This window comes from Pipra filicauda, unplaced genomic scaffold (genome assembly GCF_003945595.2).
Source record: "Pipra filicauda isolate LSUMZ 115617 unplaced genomic scaffold, ASM394559v2 scaffold80_size11013439_pilon, whole genome shotgun sequence".
NCBI lineage: Eukaryota > Metazoa > Chordata > Aves > Passeriformes > Pipridae > Pipra > Pipra filicauda.
The window spans coordinates 5,583,929-5,602,525 of NW_024104987.1; the positions used below are offsets into that span (position 1 = coordinate 5,583,929).

General features: G+C 40.2%; 1 protein-coding gene across 1 annotated transcript in view; it reads left to right on the plus strand.

The window, feature by feature from the left end:
• The window catches only part of CA10 (carbonic anhydrase 10), a 185,986-nt gene that overhangs the window by 32,926 nt on the left and 134,463 nt on the right, over nucleotides 1-18,597 (plus strand). Inside the window, exon 3 of the mRNA XM_027749790.2 lies at nucleotides 3,806-3,880. Coding sequence (XP_027605591.1) covers nucleotides 3,806-3,880 — 75 coding nt within the window. The remainder of the gene's footprint in view (nucleotides 1-3,805; nucleotides 3,881-18,597) is intronic.

Consider the following 18,597-nt stretch of genomic DNA (forward strand, 5'->3'; position numbering starts at 1 on the left):
GTCATTCAATATCCTCCAGCACTTTGGACAAACGTGGCATTTTGGACTGTCCCTGCTAATGGCAGAACACAGTGCTGATGCTAAAAATTGCTGTTGCAAAGCTCCTTGTGCAGGTAATCTGCAGTGTCTGCTCAGATGGGCCTGTTTATCTTGGTACCTTGCAGAAGCAAAAGCCATGGTCTAGGGTTTAGTGGTAAAACCAGAAGTCTCTGAGGTATCACAAACAAAACCTTTCTTTTAGACATTTAACCCTCTTCAGGGAATACAATATTGCTTTCTAGACCTTTCATCTCCTCGTGCCAACAAGGAGCTGCCCAGGAGCTGCAGTGCTGTGGCAGGACCACAGGAGTGTCAGAGGCCACACGAAAAGCCCACGTGCCTCTTTCTGTGCTCCTCGAGTGGCAGAATTGCAATTAGAGGTACAATAGTATAACTGAAATCAGGAAGATCTTGGGAGAATTTTGCTATTTTCAGTGTCGTGAGGTGGCACATATGAAGAATCTTTGTCCTTGGCAACAATTCCTGAGCCATAAGGTTGAACCTGTTTACTCAGGCACAGAGCCATTCTGTCAGATGGGCATTGGTACCCCAATTGTAGAGACCCTGTGTTGTGTGTGCATCAGGTGTAAGTGTCCCAGATAGGATTCCCAGCAAGGATTGTCCATATGGCTGTTCATTCTAATTTTATATTCCCTTGTTCCATTACTAATCCAGGTATGGGTCTGATTATGTTTCAGAAATAGGGAACAGCTTTCTTTCTCCTTTCCTAAGTCCTCTTGCCCTCTTGTGTAACAGAGATCAGAGTAATGGTTTAGGAGAAGTTTTGGGAAGACAGACTTTCCTCCTTGGCCTTACCAGACCTCATCCTTCTGCATTCAGAGAAAGGAGAGCTTTCTAAATCTTTTCCCTTTCTAAGTAAAGTCCCTGTAGGCTCCATCAGAGTAAATCTCTGGCACCAAGCTGGATTTCACATGCACAGCAGAGTGGAAATCTGTGTTCAGTCACTCCCTGCACTACTTTACAGGATGTTTTGCCTGAACTGGTATAAAACATTGAGGTTTCAGGGTTCAAGAAAGAGCAGGGCACTGGGGATTGTCTCCCTGGCTGCTCCCACACAACCACCACCTGCTTTGCCTCTTGATTTCTTCAGTGGCCTGTTTTCTGTAAATCAGCAGTACTGCCAGCACTGCTTCTGCTCTACTTTAGACATGGCTGGGGTACAACATCTTACTTTGCTTATTGTACTTCTTGTGTTTCATTTTCACATGAATTGAAGAGATAAGGATCTGATATCTGTGGAATGTGCAGAGTGATGCCAGGTCATGCTCTTGTCTGATAGCTGAAGCAACTGCACAGACATCCAATTACTTAGTACAAAGCTTTGATAATCTAATTTTCTTGCTCATCTCATGCAGTCTGTCCCATACTAATGCAGCAGATTTTAAAAAATTGTCCAAAAAGTCTTATTTTTCCTGCTATTCCTTTTGGAATTAGCTTTACTAAGTATTGGGGTAACACACTGAAGCAGAGCTGCAGAGCCAGAGTCTTTTGATTTTGGTTTAATTTAAACTTTGAATAATGGATTATACTTTTCTTCTGGACTTGGAATGTATCATTTAGATTAGCCACAGAGAGGGAAAAAGCAATGTATTTTTCAACTGTATATGCCTCAATGAATGCTGACAGTAAGCTATTGCATTTGAAAATACCCGTCCTACTCTAAGTCTTAACTTGCTTTTATCTATATATATATACTTTTTTCACCCACTTTTAAAATGCATCTGCCTCTGGTAGGCTGAACCAGCTTTAGCTGTGTATATGACTGCAAGCTGCACTTTAATGCCATGTAACTTCCTGGGATGTTTTAAGTAGAAGAATTATGGCTGTGCTTTGATGGACTCACTTATTAGTATCCTCTCTCATTGCTGGAGCATCCCAAAATCTTTGAGGACTTCTGTTGCACAGGATAGAGGCATAAAAGTAAGTGTTGAGATCAAAAAAATTGCAGTTCAGACTGGATATGAATAATGTTCTGCTCAGATATTTTGATTGTGGTCTGGGATTTGCCATTTTCCAAATGTTTATGGAGTGTAGTCCAGCACAACAAAGCCATGCACAGTTTGAGTTCTCCAGGCAATATTATAAAAACTAAAATAAGGAAGCAAACATCATCTGCAAACCATAAGGAGTACACAGAGGAACAGTCCCTTCAGTTTAACATGGCACCACTCAGTTCATGGAACAAGCATCAAGGGCAAATCTGCATCCACACATATCCCATTCCACTGGTGTGTCTGGATTTTGGTAAAGCAGAGTGTTGGTCTTTCTGTCAGGATGTTTAATTAACTTCAGCTTGACTTTTGTTTCTGCAGTTTACAGTCATTTAAATCAGAAACACTGTTTTGTAACTGATAGAACAGTATGTAATGGTCCTCATCTTGTATCCTTTTTAGCCTGAATTTCACATCCTCGTTATAATTTTTAATGACAACAACAATTTTTATTATTTTGCTGGAACTTTTCCCAGGGTAATTGTGTCTTTTGTAAATAATATGTGATTTAGAAATGAAACTGCAGCAGAAAGCTGCTAAATCCAGCATCTTCTGTGACTACATTTTTATGTTAAGAAATTCTTGGGCCTACTGCAAGAGGCTGAAAGTGTCTTAAAAAGAAGATCAACCCAGAATTTAATTTAATGGTGCACAAGGTAACTGAGCTTTCTGTATCTCAGTGAGAGTTGCTCTAAATAGGAACATATCAAGCAAAATACAAGTGAAGGCAGAACATATTTGCATATCAGCCCTGCTCTTATGGAGATAACTGCACATTTATCTTGCTGTGTGTCTGTGTGCCCTATGAAAATATTTCCAACTAATGGAGATTTTACATTTTGACCACAAAATTTGCTCGGGTTCCAATTCCCTTCAAGACAAAGAGAAGTAATGACCTTATTAGACCAATCAAGACCTTTCTGCTCTTGGCTTTTCAGGAAGTTAGAGAAGTCCTTCAGGCAACAGTCTCATCAGGGGCAAACCTTATCCAGAGCTTGGCCTTTTTATTGCTACAGCCTTCAGAGCATCGATCAGAGCAGCCTTTTCTTGTGCTGCTGCCCTGTGCTGTCAAACACAAGTGTAGAAGAGCTGCCTGTCCCACACATGGACCAGCAGCAGGGTGGCCATGGGGGGGGATCAGTAACAGGGGCTCCACTGCAGACAGGAAAGATGGAAAAAACATATTCCTGCCTCAGCATGGCAGCACGAGCCAGGATTTGGGAAGCCCCGGGCTGTGCCTTTCTGGTCTGGCTTTGGAACTCAAAGCAGAAGCAGTTACAGACACAGCTGCTGTTGCCTGTGGTTCGCTCTGCCACTTCTTCCCCCTCAAAGTGAGACATTGTTGGAGAACTTGGGAGAGGAAAGGGAGAAACTGCTTTTCAATCCACACCTTGGACTCAGGTATTGACCACTGAGCCCACCCCTTTTTCTCTGCATTTTTATCCCATGTTGAAATTCTAGGTGGCATAGAAACCATCAATAGTGCTATAAATCCTCATTTTCTACTTGAATTGTTAAGTTTAGTGATCAATTCTTCAAAAGCAGAGTGTGATTTACTGCATGAGAAACAGGGACAAGGTTCTCTAGGATACAGATGCTATGCATGATTCTGTAAATTGAATAAAAATCACTTAGAAACTTGAGGAATGACTCTTCCTTAGAAGATGGTACCCTGATTAGAGTTTCCAAAGTTTGGCTAATTAAGTCCTATGTTTTGCCTTAATTTTATGGTTTCTTTGATTATTTCTTTCTAGCTCAACAAAATTCACCAAAAATCCATGAAGGCTGGTGGGCTTACAAGGAGGTGGTCCAGGGAAGCTTTGTTCCAGGTAAGTGTAATTTAAAAACTTTAGTCTTTATCGAATTTTTTTTTTTCACCAGAATTAATATATTTGGATTTGGGGAAGGTTTTTTTGGTTTGGTTTGTTTTATTCATTGCAAAGATTTGAAGTTCACAAGGACTCAACACCACATTATAGTGAAGCATAGACTAGGTTCTGTCAATACATCATCCAAAGACTGTGGCTGTTTTCCAGGAAAGGAATCAGCTTGATGACATTCCTGGTTTCTCTCAGTAAAACTTAAGTGATGCTACTTGGTGAACAGGAAAGGGAGGACTGAAAAGCAGTACTGTTAACTGGATTAACTTATCTGATTCAGCACTTCTAGATAATCACATTTCTGCAAATTTAGGAATACATGAGGACAGGAACCCAATTGAAAATGAGCCCAGCATGCAAGTTTCTCTGCTTTTTGTTTTGGAAACAAGAAACAGTGAGTGAAGAAAAATCATAACTTGGCTTCAGTGAGATTTAGTAAATGATAAATAACAAAGAGGCAGCTAAAAGGATTCTGTTCAGTATGTTTTCAGTGCAATAGAGGTGAATATGCATTAATTTATGTATATTAGCTGTCTCTTGGATGGTAAAGTAGTGCTCCAAGTTCTATCATGAATGCACCATAAAAATTGCCACATGATCTTGGCTATTGTGTAAGCTATTCCTAAAGACCTGTAGATTTGATCTATTATCAGCTATTTTCACTGTTGTGAGAACTCTAAGAATCTTACAATCAAAATGCCGAATGTCTTGGTAGGAATATTTGTGCAAATGAGGGGAAATATTTCAACCCTCAAGTTTCTGGCACTGAAATGCCTGCGAAAAGCACGTATGAAAATCAACATCTACAGGCCTGGAGCTTAATTACATGTTGGTGTAGCATAAAGTAGCTTTTCAGATTTCCTTGAGATTGGTTTGGGCTGTCAGCGACACTCCAGTGTGTTGTTGTGCATGTTTAGTTCCTAATGCTGGCAGCAGGGGAAGAAACCTGGAGAATACAATCACCTGCTTTCAAGATACTTCAGCCTTCCCAATTTGCATGACTCAGGCAGATGCCCAGGAGAAAATGAATGAAAAAAAAAATATTTGCTGAACAGACCTAAGCTTAAAGTTACTGAGAAAAATAATTCAATTTTCAGGGATGTAAGGAAATGTATGTGTATCAAGTAACAGTACTTGTGGTATTCTAGTCTTAATACTGTGAGAAATTTGGGCTTGGGAACACCCTTAGAAGATTAAGGAGGGAACAGTCATGACTCAAGCTTCCAAGAAAGAAAATCTTTTAGGCTGGTGTGGAGGGACACCTCCTTTCTGAGAACACCCCATGAGTGGAATATTGGACTAACCTGGCACACATCCTCAAGAACTAGTGCAGAAGGACAGTCAGAAACAGCACCCTGAAGAAGCCATGAAGAAAGCAAGGGTAATTTGGGGACACCTTCCTTTCAGGCTGCTCCCTTTCTTTCAGACTCAGCTCTGCAGCCTGTAACCCTCAGCGGAAGAGAGACATCGCATGAGATTTTACAAAACAAACAACTCTCTTTTTTTTTTTTTTTTTCCCAGCAGCACCTAGATTTTGGAGCCTTTGAAAACCATATTTAAAGCATTTCAAGGCTGCATTTATGGTTCTGCTCTCAGACTAACACATCACAAAGGAGATGTTAGTGCATATTAAGTTTACCCATCCTGGTAGGAGCCACATATCAGATCTTGCCTGAGATGCTAATTAGCACCTGAGAGGTGAGAGCTGCAGGCAGGCTCAGGAGCTACTGCTGAAGTTGCTGACTGATGTGCACTGAAGCAAACAGCTACAGCCATCTGCTAAGATGTTTTCTTTCCACAGCTGTTTGTCCTGACCCAGAGCTGGAAGTTAACACCCCCAAAGATATTAAAAGGGAGTGTTTGTCCAAGAGTCTGTCACTGAAGCTCAAAACTGCCATCTAAGCTGATATGATTGATGTGAATACAGCTCTTGAGCTGCTTGGGGGAGCCCCCACAAGCACAGAGATGATTAACTGGGGGCAATAGCGTTGTGAAACACAGCAGGAGGAGATGCTGGAGTTTGTCTATCACAGCTTCAGCTGGGTGAATACTTTTTGCCTACTTCAAAGCAAAGTCAGTGTCTCCCTTTCAACTATCACTCCTTTCATGTATAGCTGTGTAAGAATGCATTCAGGAGAGTAGCACAATGTGCCCAGGTTAGAATATGCCATTCATAAGTTTTTCTGCTTAATAATCTGTTTTGGATGCATTTAAATCAAGTCCTAAAAAGTGCTCCAGATCCTGTGCAAATTTGTCGTTGAGCAGTTCATGAAATCAAACCATATTTCACTACATTCCCAAAATTCCAGGCTCCCTATATTCTGGGATAGATTTTAGAAAAAAATTGTTTTAAACCACTAATATTTGTCTGGACACGGGAGTTTTTCCTACTGTAAACACTTGCAATCACTGATGTGTATCTACAGGCAGGAAAGGATGCAGGCAGAGATGAGGTAGAAGACCCCTCACACCATCTTTCCCAACTTCCCTGCTTGTGCTGCTCAACAGAGGAGGCAGAAGTGGGAACTGGCAGGTTCTCTCACTGCAGGAACTGGCTCAGGTCTGTCTCGGTGCCCAGCCTTGCAAGAGGTGCAGAGTCATCAAATGCAGGAAGGAAGGTGCATCAAGGCTGGATCTGTGTGTGCTACTAAAGCATAAACCACCCTCCCATCTCTCACCTTCTTTATAAGCAAAGAACTTGCTCTTATGGTTTAAATCATGTAGGCAAACAAAGTAGAAAGTAAGTAGTGCTTTAAAATGTTAATCAAATGCAAATTAGGTTCCAAATTAAACTTCAGGGAGTGTTCAAGGATGAAGAAGAAATACTTTCCTTTATACATGGTGATTTGCATAATAATCAAATAATTTATATTATTACAAACTTTCACTACATAGACTTTTTTTGGTATGGAATATCAAAGTAGTTCATGATGGGTTAAAATACATTTAAATAACCTTTTTCTTATCTTTTGTTTGGCTGAGTAGTGCTGTGACTGTGACCATGTTGTGTCACTGAAGTAGTGCAAGCAATTGCAGGGTGGCCAAGACAATCACATTTCAAACTATTCTGTACCATTTCTGGTACTTCAAAGAGATGTGCAGAACCTTTGATACTTTACTCTCATGTGTCTGCTTGTATTGATTCTTTTCATACTGTTCCTGTTTTTTCATAGCATTATGAAAGTGGGCTTTGCTAGGCATAAAATATAAAGGTGGTTAAATCTAATTTGTGAGCATGGAATTCACTTGCCAAAACTCCATCCTGTTGCAGAAATTTTGGACTATGTGTGAGTAAGAGGGCGTAAGTGTTTCTTTCCCAGGGAAGATTACTCTCTCTTTAGGACCCTCCCTGAATTACTCCAAGTTACTTTACAAAGTGTTAGTGCTCAGCTGGGAGGAGGAAGTCCATCAAATAACAAGTGAACATTGCTGAAGGGGCAGATGTTCTTCTCCTTCCTTATAATCAAGGTTGTAAAACATCTCTAATCCCAAATAAAAACTACATCCACTATGATTCATTATTGGTTACAGATCACCACATCAAAGGCCACCTGTTCCCCTGAGATTCTGAGATGAGAAATCCCCTGTTCATGGTTCCTTTCACAACTCATTTTACTATAAAGGGGGAAAGACTGTTGGAGTTTGGTGATGCTGTTCCTGCCCTTTGCAAGGATCACATTGATGGGATTATGCCCTAACACAGACCAGCTGGCAAAGCTACATTGACTGGAGGGAGACACGGGCAGTGATTGGGAAGCACAGAGAAATTCCCTCCAAGGAGGAGATGAATGAATTTGGTAATGATTTACAAGAAAAAGGAGGTCTGAAACAATTGACAAACTTGATCATGAGCGCCAAAACCTCATTTTAAACTTCCTGCTATCACCATGTGCTCTTGTTACGCCCCACAGAGGCATCTCAAGTGTCCCTGGTTTCTCCCGTGTGAGCTTCAAGATTTGTTTCTATTGCAGCTTTGAGATTTCTTTTAAACTACACACTTCTTTATGCACTTGTCCAAAAATAGCCTTTGATGGGCAGGTCACGGTAAGAACCATGAAGTGTTTGTCCACGGCTTGAGACTGAGAGATGCAAAACTTCAAACCCACACCCTTCAGCTCCTCAGTTTATGCCATCCTGCAGTCACAGAGGGGTCTGTTTCATACACTGAGACTGCCTGAATATTACAACACAAACCTGCTGATTGCTACTCCTGCACTGCTCGTTTTTCTACTAACTATAAAATTTTTTCTAGTCTTATTTTGGGACTTCAGGAGGCTGCAGCATCACTCACCATCTGGTGCATTCTGCTTGTCAGTGAAAACAGTGGTGCTGTCTGAGCTACAGCAGTGTTTTAAACAGTCTGCACACACTCTTCAAAATCATACAGTCTGGTGCTGACTCTGAAGAATTAACCAGCCATATATAATTATTTATTGGAACAATAATAGCAGTTTTTCTTTTAGAAAGCAATATATTGGAACAGCTCATTTCTTCAGGGTGATAGAGCATAGATTCTGGAAATCATTCACTTATTGATTTAAACTTAGATTAGTATATATATTTCACCTTTGGTTGTCAGTTAAAGATAGCTTGAAGGAAATATATTTTGTAACAAATATTTTCTTGGTTTCTTACTTCCTTTGGTGATTCTGCAAAAATTGGCAGTTTTCATATCATGTAACTAGAAAGGAAACTAGATTTTTTGGTATGTTTTTACATGGAAGTTAAATATAATTCAACATGGACTTTCTCCCTGTCACAGCACCTGGTGGCTCTGTGATTTGGTTCCCACAGCCCCCTCACTGGCAAGGAGCTCAGGACTGAGGGTCACCCTTTACAGGTGCTTTTGTTACTGTCACAAAACTCAAAAACTTTCTGTTTCTGGGTCCTTTCATTCCTTTGAACACCCATCTGCACAATCCTTTTCACAAGAGTCTTTTCAGTAGAGGAAGTTACTGTCTTAACCATTTCCCAAACAGATCTCTGAATACTGTTTTTCCCTCTAAGCTGCCTTGGCTCCTTCCATGAAAAAAAACAAAATTTTAGAGGACCAGCAGTGTGAACTAACTGCAGTAAAGCACTCTGAAAACCTAAAACTTTAAACCTTGACAAACTTGTGGTTGTACCACAGTTCTTTGCTAACATGGTCTCGGATCCCTTTTCTTTTAACAGCCCAATTATCTTTCTTAGATATGGTTTTTCCTCCTAGGTTATCATTAGTATCCACAGAAGAAAAATTGCGTGTAACAGATGTATCTCAGACTTTGCCTCATTATCCCAACATGACCCAATGATTCAAGTTGTCTCCCTGCCTGTTTCCAGCCACACCAGGCACTGCAAAGGCCTTCCCTTTATAACCAACACACTGAATGGCAGGTTGTTCCTTGCTGTGTTACCACCTGTCCAGGACCTGCAGGTTCCACCCCCTACGACACAAACAGGGTCCCTCTTCTGCTTCAGGAATCTATTAATAAAGGAGATCTTCAAGGGAGGAATCTGCAGATCCTTCTCAATTATTGTTCCTCACACTCTGCTGCTAGGTTAGACACCCATTTTAGGGATAGCAGCATTCCAGCATTCAACTTCTTGATGAAGTTGAAAACCCTCCTTCCCACTGTCCTGAAGTGGATGCTGCTCACATCAGTTCACACTAAGTATGGGTTATAAGCACAAATAACAATTAAGTACCAGTAATTTTTGAAACAGTTGTAGCAGGTGGCACTACCTCAACCTGCATGGAAGGAAGTTTAAGAGATTTAATACCATTTGAGCATTTATGTCCTCAAACAGGGGAACAGGGTGCAGTATCCAAAAACATCTGTCTCACATACTGTGGAGTCTCCAATCATTACAGAATCTTGAAGACCTGTAGTTACTGTTGGTAAAGTAACTGCTCTTTCTGCAAATTTAATGCAGTTTATTTTTTTAATGTTATCCAAGTCCACTTTAAGTCTATTAAAAGTGAAAAGCCTGCAAGCAAGGGCTGGAGCTTTGGCTATTAATTATGTTTTAGCAGAAGTCTTTGTGTGTGTGTGTGTGTGCACATGTTTTTGTACAGGACAGTAGCTCACTACTTCCTACATTAAAAACCCCTTCCTATATGGATTTTCATGGTACAGTGTAAAATAAGTTAGTGTCCTATGGAGAAAGAAGTCACTGAGAATAGTAAGGAATAGTATTTTTCTGTGGTAATGAGGTTCTTCCCCACTGGTGTGTAATTGAACTTAATCAGAGAAGGGTTACAATGCTTCAGCCTATGTTTGCTTAAGTACTTCTCCCATAAATCAGTGTGGGATGAGATAGAACTGGAAGGGATTGCACTACAGCATGGAAATAGGGATGGTGAGTGGTGCTAAGATGTTGCCTCACTGCTCCTCCTGTCATTATCCCACTTAAAAAAATTACTCTTGTAAAATGCTTTGATGAAGAGAATTATATTTTAAGAGTACTACAATTACAATTTGCAATTGTCAGGTGGGAATCCACCTCCCATTTCACTGAGACTGTTCACATCAGGATATCAGTGACTTCAGGAAGATTATTCCTGTGATAGACTCAGCACCAGTGAGGACTTTATATAAATACATTTGCAGTTGTTAATTCATACATCTCATTAGTACAATTAGTGTAGAATTGCCACTTCCTACAGGGAAGAGTATGGTCACCACAGCTACACCCTCATCTGTGTTTAAAATAATCTCCTGTGAACTAAGACCACACCACTGTTCTGTGCACAGTTCACAGAGTAACTCTGCTTGTTGTTTCTTGTCACTGAAAGCTTTACTGTTCCTTACAAAAAACTTCCCTGTCAAACCCTGTCCCCTGCCTAATAAAGAGGTCAAAAAGAAAAGGAAATGAGACTCTTACCTAAAGGTAAATACATCCTGTGGTGTGCAAGTACTCATAGGCTGCTGTGACTTAACTTGTACATAAGGAATCAGAGGACTGTTTGATCATACCATTTATTCAGTAACCTGCTAACCTGACTTTATTTCATCTGTGTATGTGTAGGATTACTTAAGCTCCTCAATTAGGGGACTGACAGAGACTTGATAGTCTGAAACCACTCATTTGTACTCAGTGAAAATTTCCTCTTATAACACCTCTCTAAAAAGGTCAGTTGTGAATTCACTGAACCATGAATCCACTGAACATACCTGGGAGCAAAATCCATGCTCATCATTTACCACCTCTGCCTACGAGCACCTGGAATTATTATTTGGAGAAGTTTTACTGCTGTTACTTACAGGGATTAAAATACAGCTATCATATAACATCACCCCCACCACGGTATTTCTGGGCACATGCTATTTGTGGTCACTGAAAGATTTACAAGCTCTAACAAAGGAACTCACAATAAAATACAGTCACCTGCTTAATGCATTTCCGGGTACCTGCTGCCCCTGCCAAGCTGTAAATCACATTATGGGGAATGACTCTGCCCAAAAAAGGAACCTTCCTGAATGTTATTGATTGGGGGTTTTTTTCTGCTACTGAAAATACAACTTAAAATCGTCACCTTTTCGCTTTCTGAATAGAGAGTGGTTTTATATTAGGCCGCTTTTTCATTTTATATTTATAAAATGTACAAAAAAATGCATTAGTGTTTCCAGACCGAGAAGTCACCAACTTTATAGGCAGGACATAAACCCTGAAAATAACAGCATAACATCATAATGGGAAAGCTGACAGGTCGTTAACTACAGCAGAGCAAATGGCACTGCTGTAATTCACATGTGCATGTAGACAAGGGCACAGCCTGCAGCCTTTCCAGAGCCTGGGCAGAAGGGAAAAACACAGGAGGATGGAGCACAAAATCACCAGGTCACACTGGAAGTTGTTCACTTGACACATAGCTGATAGATGAACCCCAACACAGAGGCTGTTCTTTAGGACCTTTTCCTCCTCCTAATTCATTTTTCCTGTGTGTTTAATATCTCTGAGATTCAGTTATGGGGGTTTGGGTGAAGATTGAAGGTCTTTACACAGAGAGGTCATTTTACAAATATTAAATGAGGTGTAGGTACAGAAAGATGCATAAGGTGAGTTCAAGGCAGCAGTGTGGAGGCTGGGAGAGAATTAAGCAAGCAGTTCAGAGATCTGTGTCATCAGGCTGGTCTGCCCAGTGCCACTTGATTAGAAATGAAACAAGATGTTCCTGCAAATCTTTTGGAGAAACCCCTGTCTTTTGGCTGACTAAAATGCAGGGGTGCAGCTGCCCCAGCAGAGAAGCAGCAGCGGGCACAGGGTGGGCACTGTGGGCTTGGCACCTCCTCCACGTGCATCACCACATCTTCCACGGCAGGGGCTCGGATTAACAGAGCTGAGGAACGTCCCGTGGTTATTTGCAGTGGCATTTTGGCACCATCTCACACCGTGTGACAAGCTCAGAAGTGAGGAAGGAAGGAGGGTGTGCAGGCCAAGTGACAGCCAACTGCAGGGCCACTGCTTCAGTTCAAGAACAAACCCAAAGGTTGAAAGCACCTGCAGTGAAACAGTGACGTTTCAATCAGGGATTTTTCCTCCTTGCTTATAAGAAATACCTGGGTCAAGTTGGGTTTAGTAATGTCTCTGAAATCCAGGCAATACTTTGTTCCTACACTGGAATAATTAGGAAGCAAGTCTGGCTGAAGTAGTCCCTACAAAAGCAAGCTGCTGCCAGTTTGGAAAATCCTAGGTTATTACTTTTGTCTGAAAATAGGTCACACTGAAAACAGTGGGATTTGCTTGCTGAGACAAGTGCTATATCCCTTGAATAAAGGCCATCAGAAGCTGATTCTTAAAAAAAAAAAATAAAAAAAAATCAATATTTACAAGATTACATTTCTTTTACAATGGTTTTATTTAAAACCATCTCTTTCCAACATCTTTAAGTGCAGCGAAATTACTTATTTACACAGCTGTGTAGTGCAGCCTCCATCTCTTTTCAAGGGTGTATACTCTGCAATTACATTAATTATGTGCTTTTTGAGGAAATCACATTTTAATACCATATCCTCTGTTACTCAAGGAGGAGAGGGGCTGCATGGAGGGAATAAACCTTTGTACTGGGATCATGCTGGTGTTGCCACAGCACTAAGCAGGTACAGGATGAAGGAGATGCTCAGCTCTGAGAGGAGCTGCTCCTCCAAATCTCAGTCAGATGCATTTAAAGCCGTATCACGGGCCAGCTGCCCCTCTACAACATGCAGCTGGGAGGGATGGCTAATTCCCAGCTTTACTCCCAATTTAGAACTGCAGGATTTAGCTGTTCTGTATGACTCAGAACACAGCAGATGACATAGGAGAGAACACATCAGATTATGTAGTCAACCTTTCTGTATTTTCAAACTGGGCTACACAGGCTGTGCCTACAGAACACTGTCACTGGTGCATGTCAGGCCATTTTTCCAGGAGGGAATTCTGATTCCAGTTTGCTTTTCCTATCCAGCAGTTGGGCATCTTCAAATGGCTTTTCCTCCTAGCCTTAAATTAGGCTTTCTTAAAATAAAGAAAGAATAAATGACTGAAGTCTAATAGGATATGGCTAAAACACTTACACTGCATGGCCTTGGCAGGCTCTATTATCCACACACTGACATCTTCAGAATTACTTGGTATTTTAATGTGCATTTAAAATTGGTTAACAGGAGTATAAATTAAAGTAATAGTGAAACTAGTCTCTCAAGATTTTATTGCTCATTGTAATTTTATGTTTATGGGCTTATTGCTGTGTGGCAGGACTGGTGGCATTTTAGTTTTAGAGAGTACAGTAGTAAGAAGATGGTGCCTCACCCAGAGCCTGTGAAACCAATGGAAGTCCTTCCACTTGACTTCAACAGGCTCTGTCTCAGGACCACAGTCACATCATTTTCACTGTGAACAGCTTGGATTTAGTTTCTCAGCTAAGAACACTGTCCAGAGAAAATTCCTTTATAGATAGAATTTTAAACACTTAATCTCAACTAATTTTACATTATTTTTCATGCAGCTCTTATGGCTAGCTTAGTTAAAAAAATTAATGAAGAGGAAGAAAAAGATGAAAATGGAAATTTTGTATTTGTTGAGATGTGACATGAGTTAAAAGTTGTGTGCAGAGATATGACTCAATTCCTACACCTCTCAGTGCAACCACAGTGGAATTCTGGAGGGGACCAAAGGAAAAGTCCTAACTAAAGTGGCAAAAATTGCATTGAATTAAAAGATGTGAAACTCTTCTCCTGTGCTAATGATGCTCAGGTTTCTGTCTTATCCTTTGTTGCTAATTCTCTACCTACTCTTTTCACAGCCTTCTCTCAGTACAAATAGTACATTTGGGCAGGCACAGTTACACACTTAAGGAATGATACAGAGCTCCAAGTAATAGCTGTAGAAGAGAACAGAAATTCTCCCAGCTTGTTATATCAAGTCATGAGTATTCATGTTTATTTGTGTCCATTAATTATAACAAGCACTTTACATTTGCATATTTTTTGCATTAAAACTCTGCCTAAAAATACCATTAGATTGTAAAGATAAAGACGTGGAGGAGCTCTAGAATGTGACTATTATGAAATACATAAGAAAAAGAAAGATCCTCAGGTTCCTAAACAACACCTCTTGATTTAGAAAGTCTAGTCTCTAATGCAGAATATTTTTTTCTAATAGTTTCCACTTCCAGAGCTGGTTTAGCAGTCTAAGTCCCAGTGGCTTTTTAAGATTGATGGCCACATCTACAAAGTGCATTTAAGTGCTTTAAAATGCAAACGACTGGCCAAGGAAAAGGAGGGAAGTACCTCAGACACACAGTTTCTCCCCAAAGGCTCTGGGAGCTGGGCATCCAACTTGCTTAGGCAAGAAGATGAGAAGATCCCAGGAGGCACCTACTGTATCATTTAGTGCCTGAAGACCATCATAATTCTGTCTGTAGAGTTCCAAAGTACTTAAATCATCTTTAAAGAAGAACTTTAGTGCCTGGAAGAGTATCCTCTATTCTCTTAGGGGTTGAAAGTGGAGTAAATAACTGAAGTATTAGTTAACCCCCCCACCTCCCAAGCCCTTAAATGAAAATTCAGAGAAAGTTAAATTACTTTAAAGCAGAATAGGTAGAAGAAATGGGTTCAAGTGAAAGATGTTCTTGTTTCTTGCCTGCTTCTGGGAAGATTTCTGGTACTCTGTTCCTAATGGGCCCTTCAGGAAGCTGTTACTGAGATAGTGGCATTTAATTTTCGATTTCCTGCTTGACCTTGTTCTGCAACAGGAGTTTGCATTGGTTTTCATGCATAATGTACCTGAAGACACCTTCACCTACTCAGTACATAACAGTGTTGCTGGACCATATATTTACAGGGAGGATTTTGTGGAGCTTGTCATTCATAACTGGGGAAGGGGGGATTCTTGGATGCAGGTTCTTAAATACAAAAGCTGCTGGAATCACATCAGCTGGCTTTAACAAGAAAACATTTTCACAAGTGTTGTAAAGATGTATTTTTGCTTACTAACCACACACCTACAGTCACATTTCCCAAAGTGTATTAAACTGCACTCCCATCCTCTGTGTCACATCTGCCTCTGAGAGAAGCAGAGCACTAAATCTTCTGACATGACCTGTCTGCAAACATCCTGTCTGTGGACTGGGCTGCAGAAGGGGGGCACTGGGTTCTTCTTTGCATTCTGTGTGATTTTTATAGACAGAATAGTTTTCAGAAGCCCTGCCATTCTCTGTCCTTGGGTAGAGAGAGGCAGTGAACATTTCTGTCATACTTTTCTGTCCTAGAGGCAAAAGGATTGGCTCAAGAACTTGTCTTATTTTGTGTCAGCAGAGGAGAGCTCCACTTTCCCTCCAAATAGCCCATTCTGTTGCTTGACATATTTGCTTTTAGAGCCAGAGTCTGCTTGTCAAAAACAAGCCAGCCCAGTACATGTTCTATGATTATGAGAGAAAGTTTTTACTGTTGTGACTTCTAAAACTGTCTTGAGCTGCAACAGGGGTCCTGCATATTGTAGTGTTAAATATGCAGGAAATTCATATTTTTGGGAAGTGCTTTCCTTTTACAGCAGAAGTTTAACAAATAGAACCAGATTCAAGTGTCCTTATTCAGAGAATCTCTAAATTTGGTGTGTGTTTTCACTCCCTAACTTGCCTCTTCGCTTCGTGAGAGATATTTTAAGTAAACCCAAGATGATACTGCACCTCACCTCCAAGTGGCTGTGGGTAATCTTCTCCCAGTACAACTTGAATTTCTATTCTCTCCCTACCATAATTTGCATGAAAGTAACTGTTAAATATATAATTTCATATTATGAATAGACGTAACCCCAAATATAGAGAGAATTTCATATTATGAATGGACATAATCCCAAATATATTTGTATCTCCTCATTTGCTATCTCAGCTAATGCCCAGATTTGTTCATTGTGAGTCTGGATGCACTATAAGCTAAACAGAAATGGTCAAACTTCAGCCTTTTCACGAGCTCAGTTGGATTTTTCATCCCCAAAACCCCACTGCTTCAGCAGAGACCTTCAGCCACCTGGGGAGCTCCTCAAACCCACCTGCTCCAAAGAACGAGCAGAAATGCCTTTAAGCATTGCACTGATAAGGGATCAAATTCTGCTTCTTGTATTTCCTTCTTCTAAAACAACCAAAACCTCCTAACAGACCCAGCTACTGTGCAGTGCAAACCAAAACATCCAAGACCAGAGAGGATGATCACAATATTACATTTCACCAGCCTCTAACACCTTAAATTAATTGTTCTACTCATCCTGATAACAGGTTTCTGATTTTTTGTTTTTCAAGCAGGTTTTTTCAACCATGTTCTTTGCTACACAGCTCTCCAGCTGGGGTTCACAGACACATTTATGTGTGCATACACCTACATCTGTAGAGGTTTTTAACATTTAGGATTCAAATGTTTGATATACAGAACGTTTATCTACAGCATTCCCTATGTAATACTAGGAAATAATACATGTGTGGTACAAATTAATCTAGTGGTTGAAGAACAGCAGATATAAATTATTCTACAAGACAGAACTTAATTAGTGGATTTTTATGGTGTGTGGAGATGGATAAAGCGCTCCTGGAATGCTGAGGCCTTTGCATGAAGATGCACAAATAATTTCAGGTTGGATTTTTTAATTGCTTTTAAGAGCTGAAACAACCATTGGGATGCACAAGATGTCTTTTCAATAGTCAGTCACCTCATTTATGCATTCTTTTATGGATTTTAACCTTGTGCTTTTTTTGTGAATATTTTTCTGATAGAATTTGAGCTTTTAAGGATCAGGTTTCTAGAAATAAGCCACAGGAAATTGGGATAATAATATCTAATTCTACATTAATGTCAGTCAAACTTATTGGGAAAACCTGTTGTCTTATTTCTAGATGCAAAAGGTGGGTCATCTTGGAAACTTCTAATGTCTCTGGCACTTTTACCCTGTTTCTTATTATTCCCCAAAAATTTTTACTCTCTTCTTTTTTATAGTTTCACCACGCTTGGGTACCAGACTGTATGCAATGAACAGCTCTAGTTTCTTCATATACCTTTGGAATGCTCTTATTATTATTTTAAAATAGCTTGTACACTGCCAAGTACTGTATCCAAAACAACATTTTCATTGATAGTTGAACTGGGGCTTTGAGCTTATTTTAAATCTCAAACACAACATGGATCATTGAACCCCCAAACAACAAACCAGCCTGATTCTACTTTCACCTGCAAAAATACATCCCAGCTTTACAGCTGAAAACTTTGAGAAATTCTGTACATATTTCCAGTATGGAATCCACTGCAGGTAATTAGTTTGACAGAAGATTACAGGAGTTTGGGTATTTGATTCCCTCATTTATATCCCAGTGAGAATGTACCCAGTAGAGAGCACTGGGGCCAATCAACAAAGGAAGAAGAGGATGTTTTGGATAGAGGAACAACAAATCCATGTTGTGCAAAGGATAGCAACAGAAAGGCAGAGAGTTACCACTTTCACTCTGATTTAGCAATGCAAGTTGGGATGGGCTCAATCCAACATCCTTCCCAGCTGCTGTGTCTAAAGTTAGGAATGGACTTGTAGGAGGACCAGCAACCCACAATGAAGCCTAAGAATGTCCACAGCAGACTTAGCTGTGAGTGCAAGGTCCGTGAGCAATGGTTTAATGCAAAATTGGGTTTTGCTTTGACTGAAATAAATGGAGAATTTTATTTAGTAAAAACAGCGAGCACAGAATTTTTTAACTTTCACAAAACTGGCAGCTAAATCCAAGAACATATGTCCAATTTACTGTGTGGGCAAGGCATTTCTACAGAACTCTAAAAATAAGTTGTTGTGTATGTTTTCTGAAGGTGGGAGTGACCTTCTGGAGATACTTGAGCTTTTAGGAATCATCTTCAACAGGAAATGAATGAATCACGTACTGAGTTCACCGTGTTCTGTAGGTATTTCTTGTTCTAAACTTACAGTCTGTGGGATTAAGCCTTTTCTCACCATTTTTACTTCAGATTTGCTCCAGTATAAAGGGTGTGGGCAATAATCTGGGTGTGGGGAGTTGCTTTTGGATTCTACCAAACCCAAACGATAGTAACGAGAGAGAAAAACAAAATTGGATTGGAAAAATTACAACTTGTTTTTTGTAGGTATACATCATGTATAATCTTGTAAAACTGCTATGTAGCTTCTGTTCTAATCTCCATTTTCAAACTGATTAT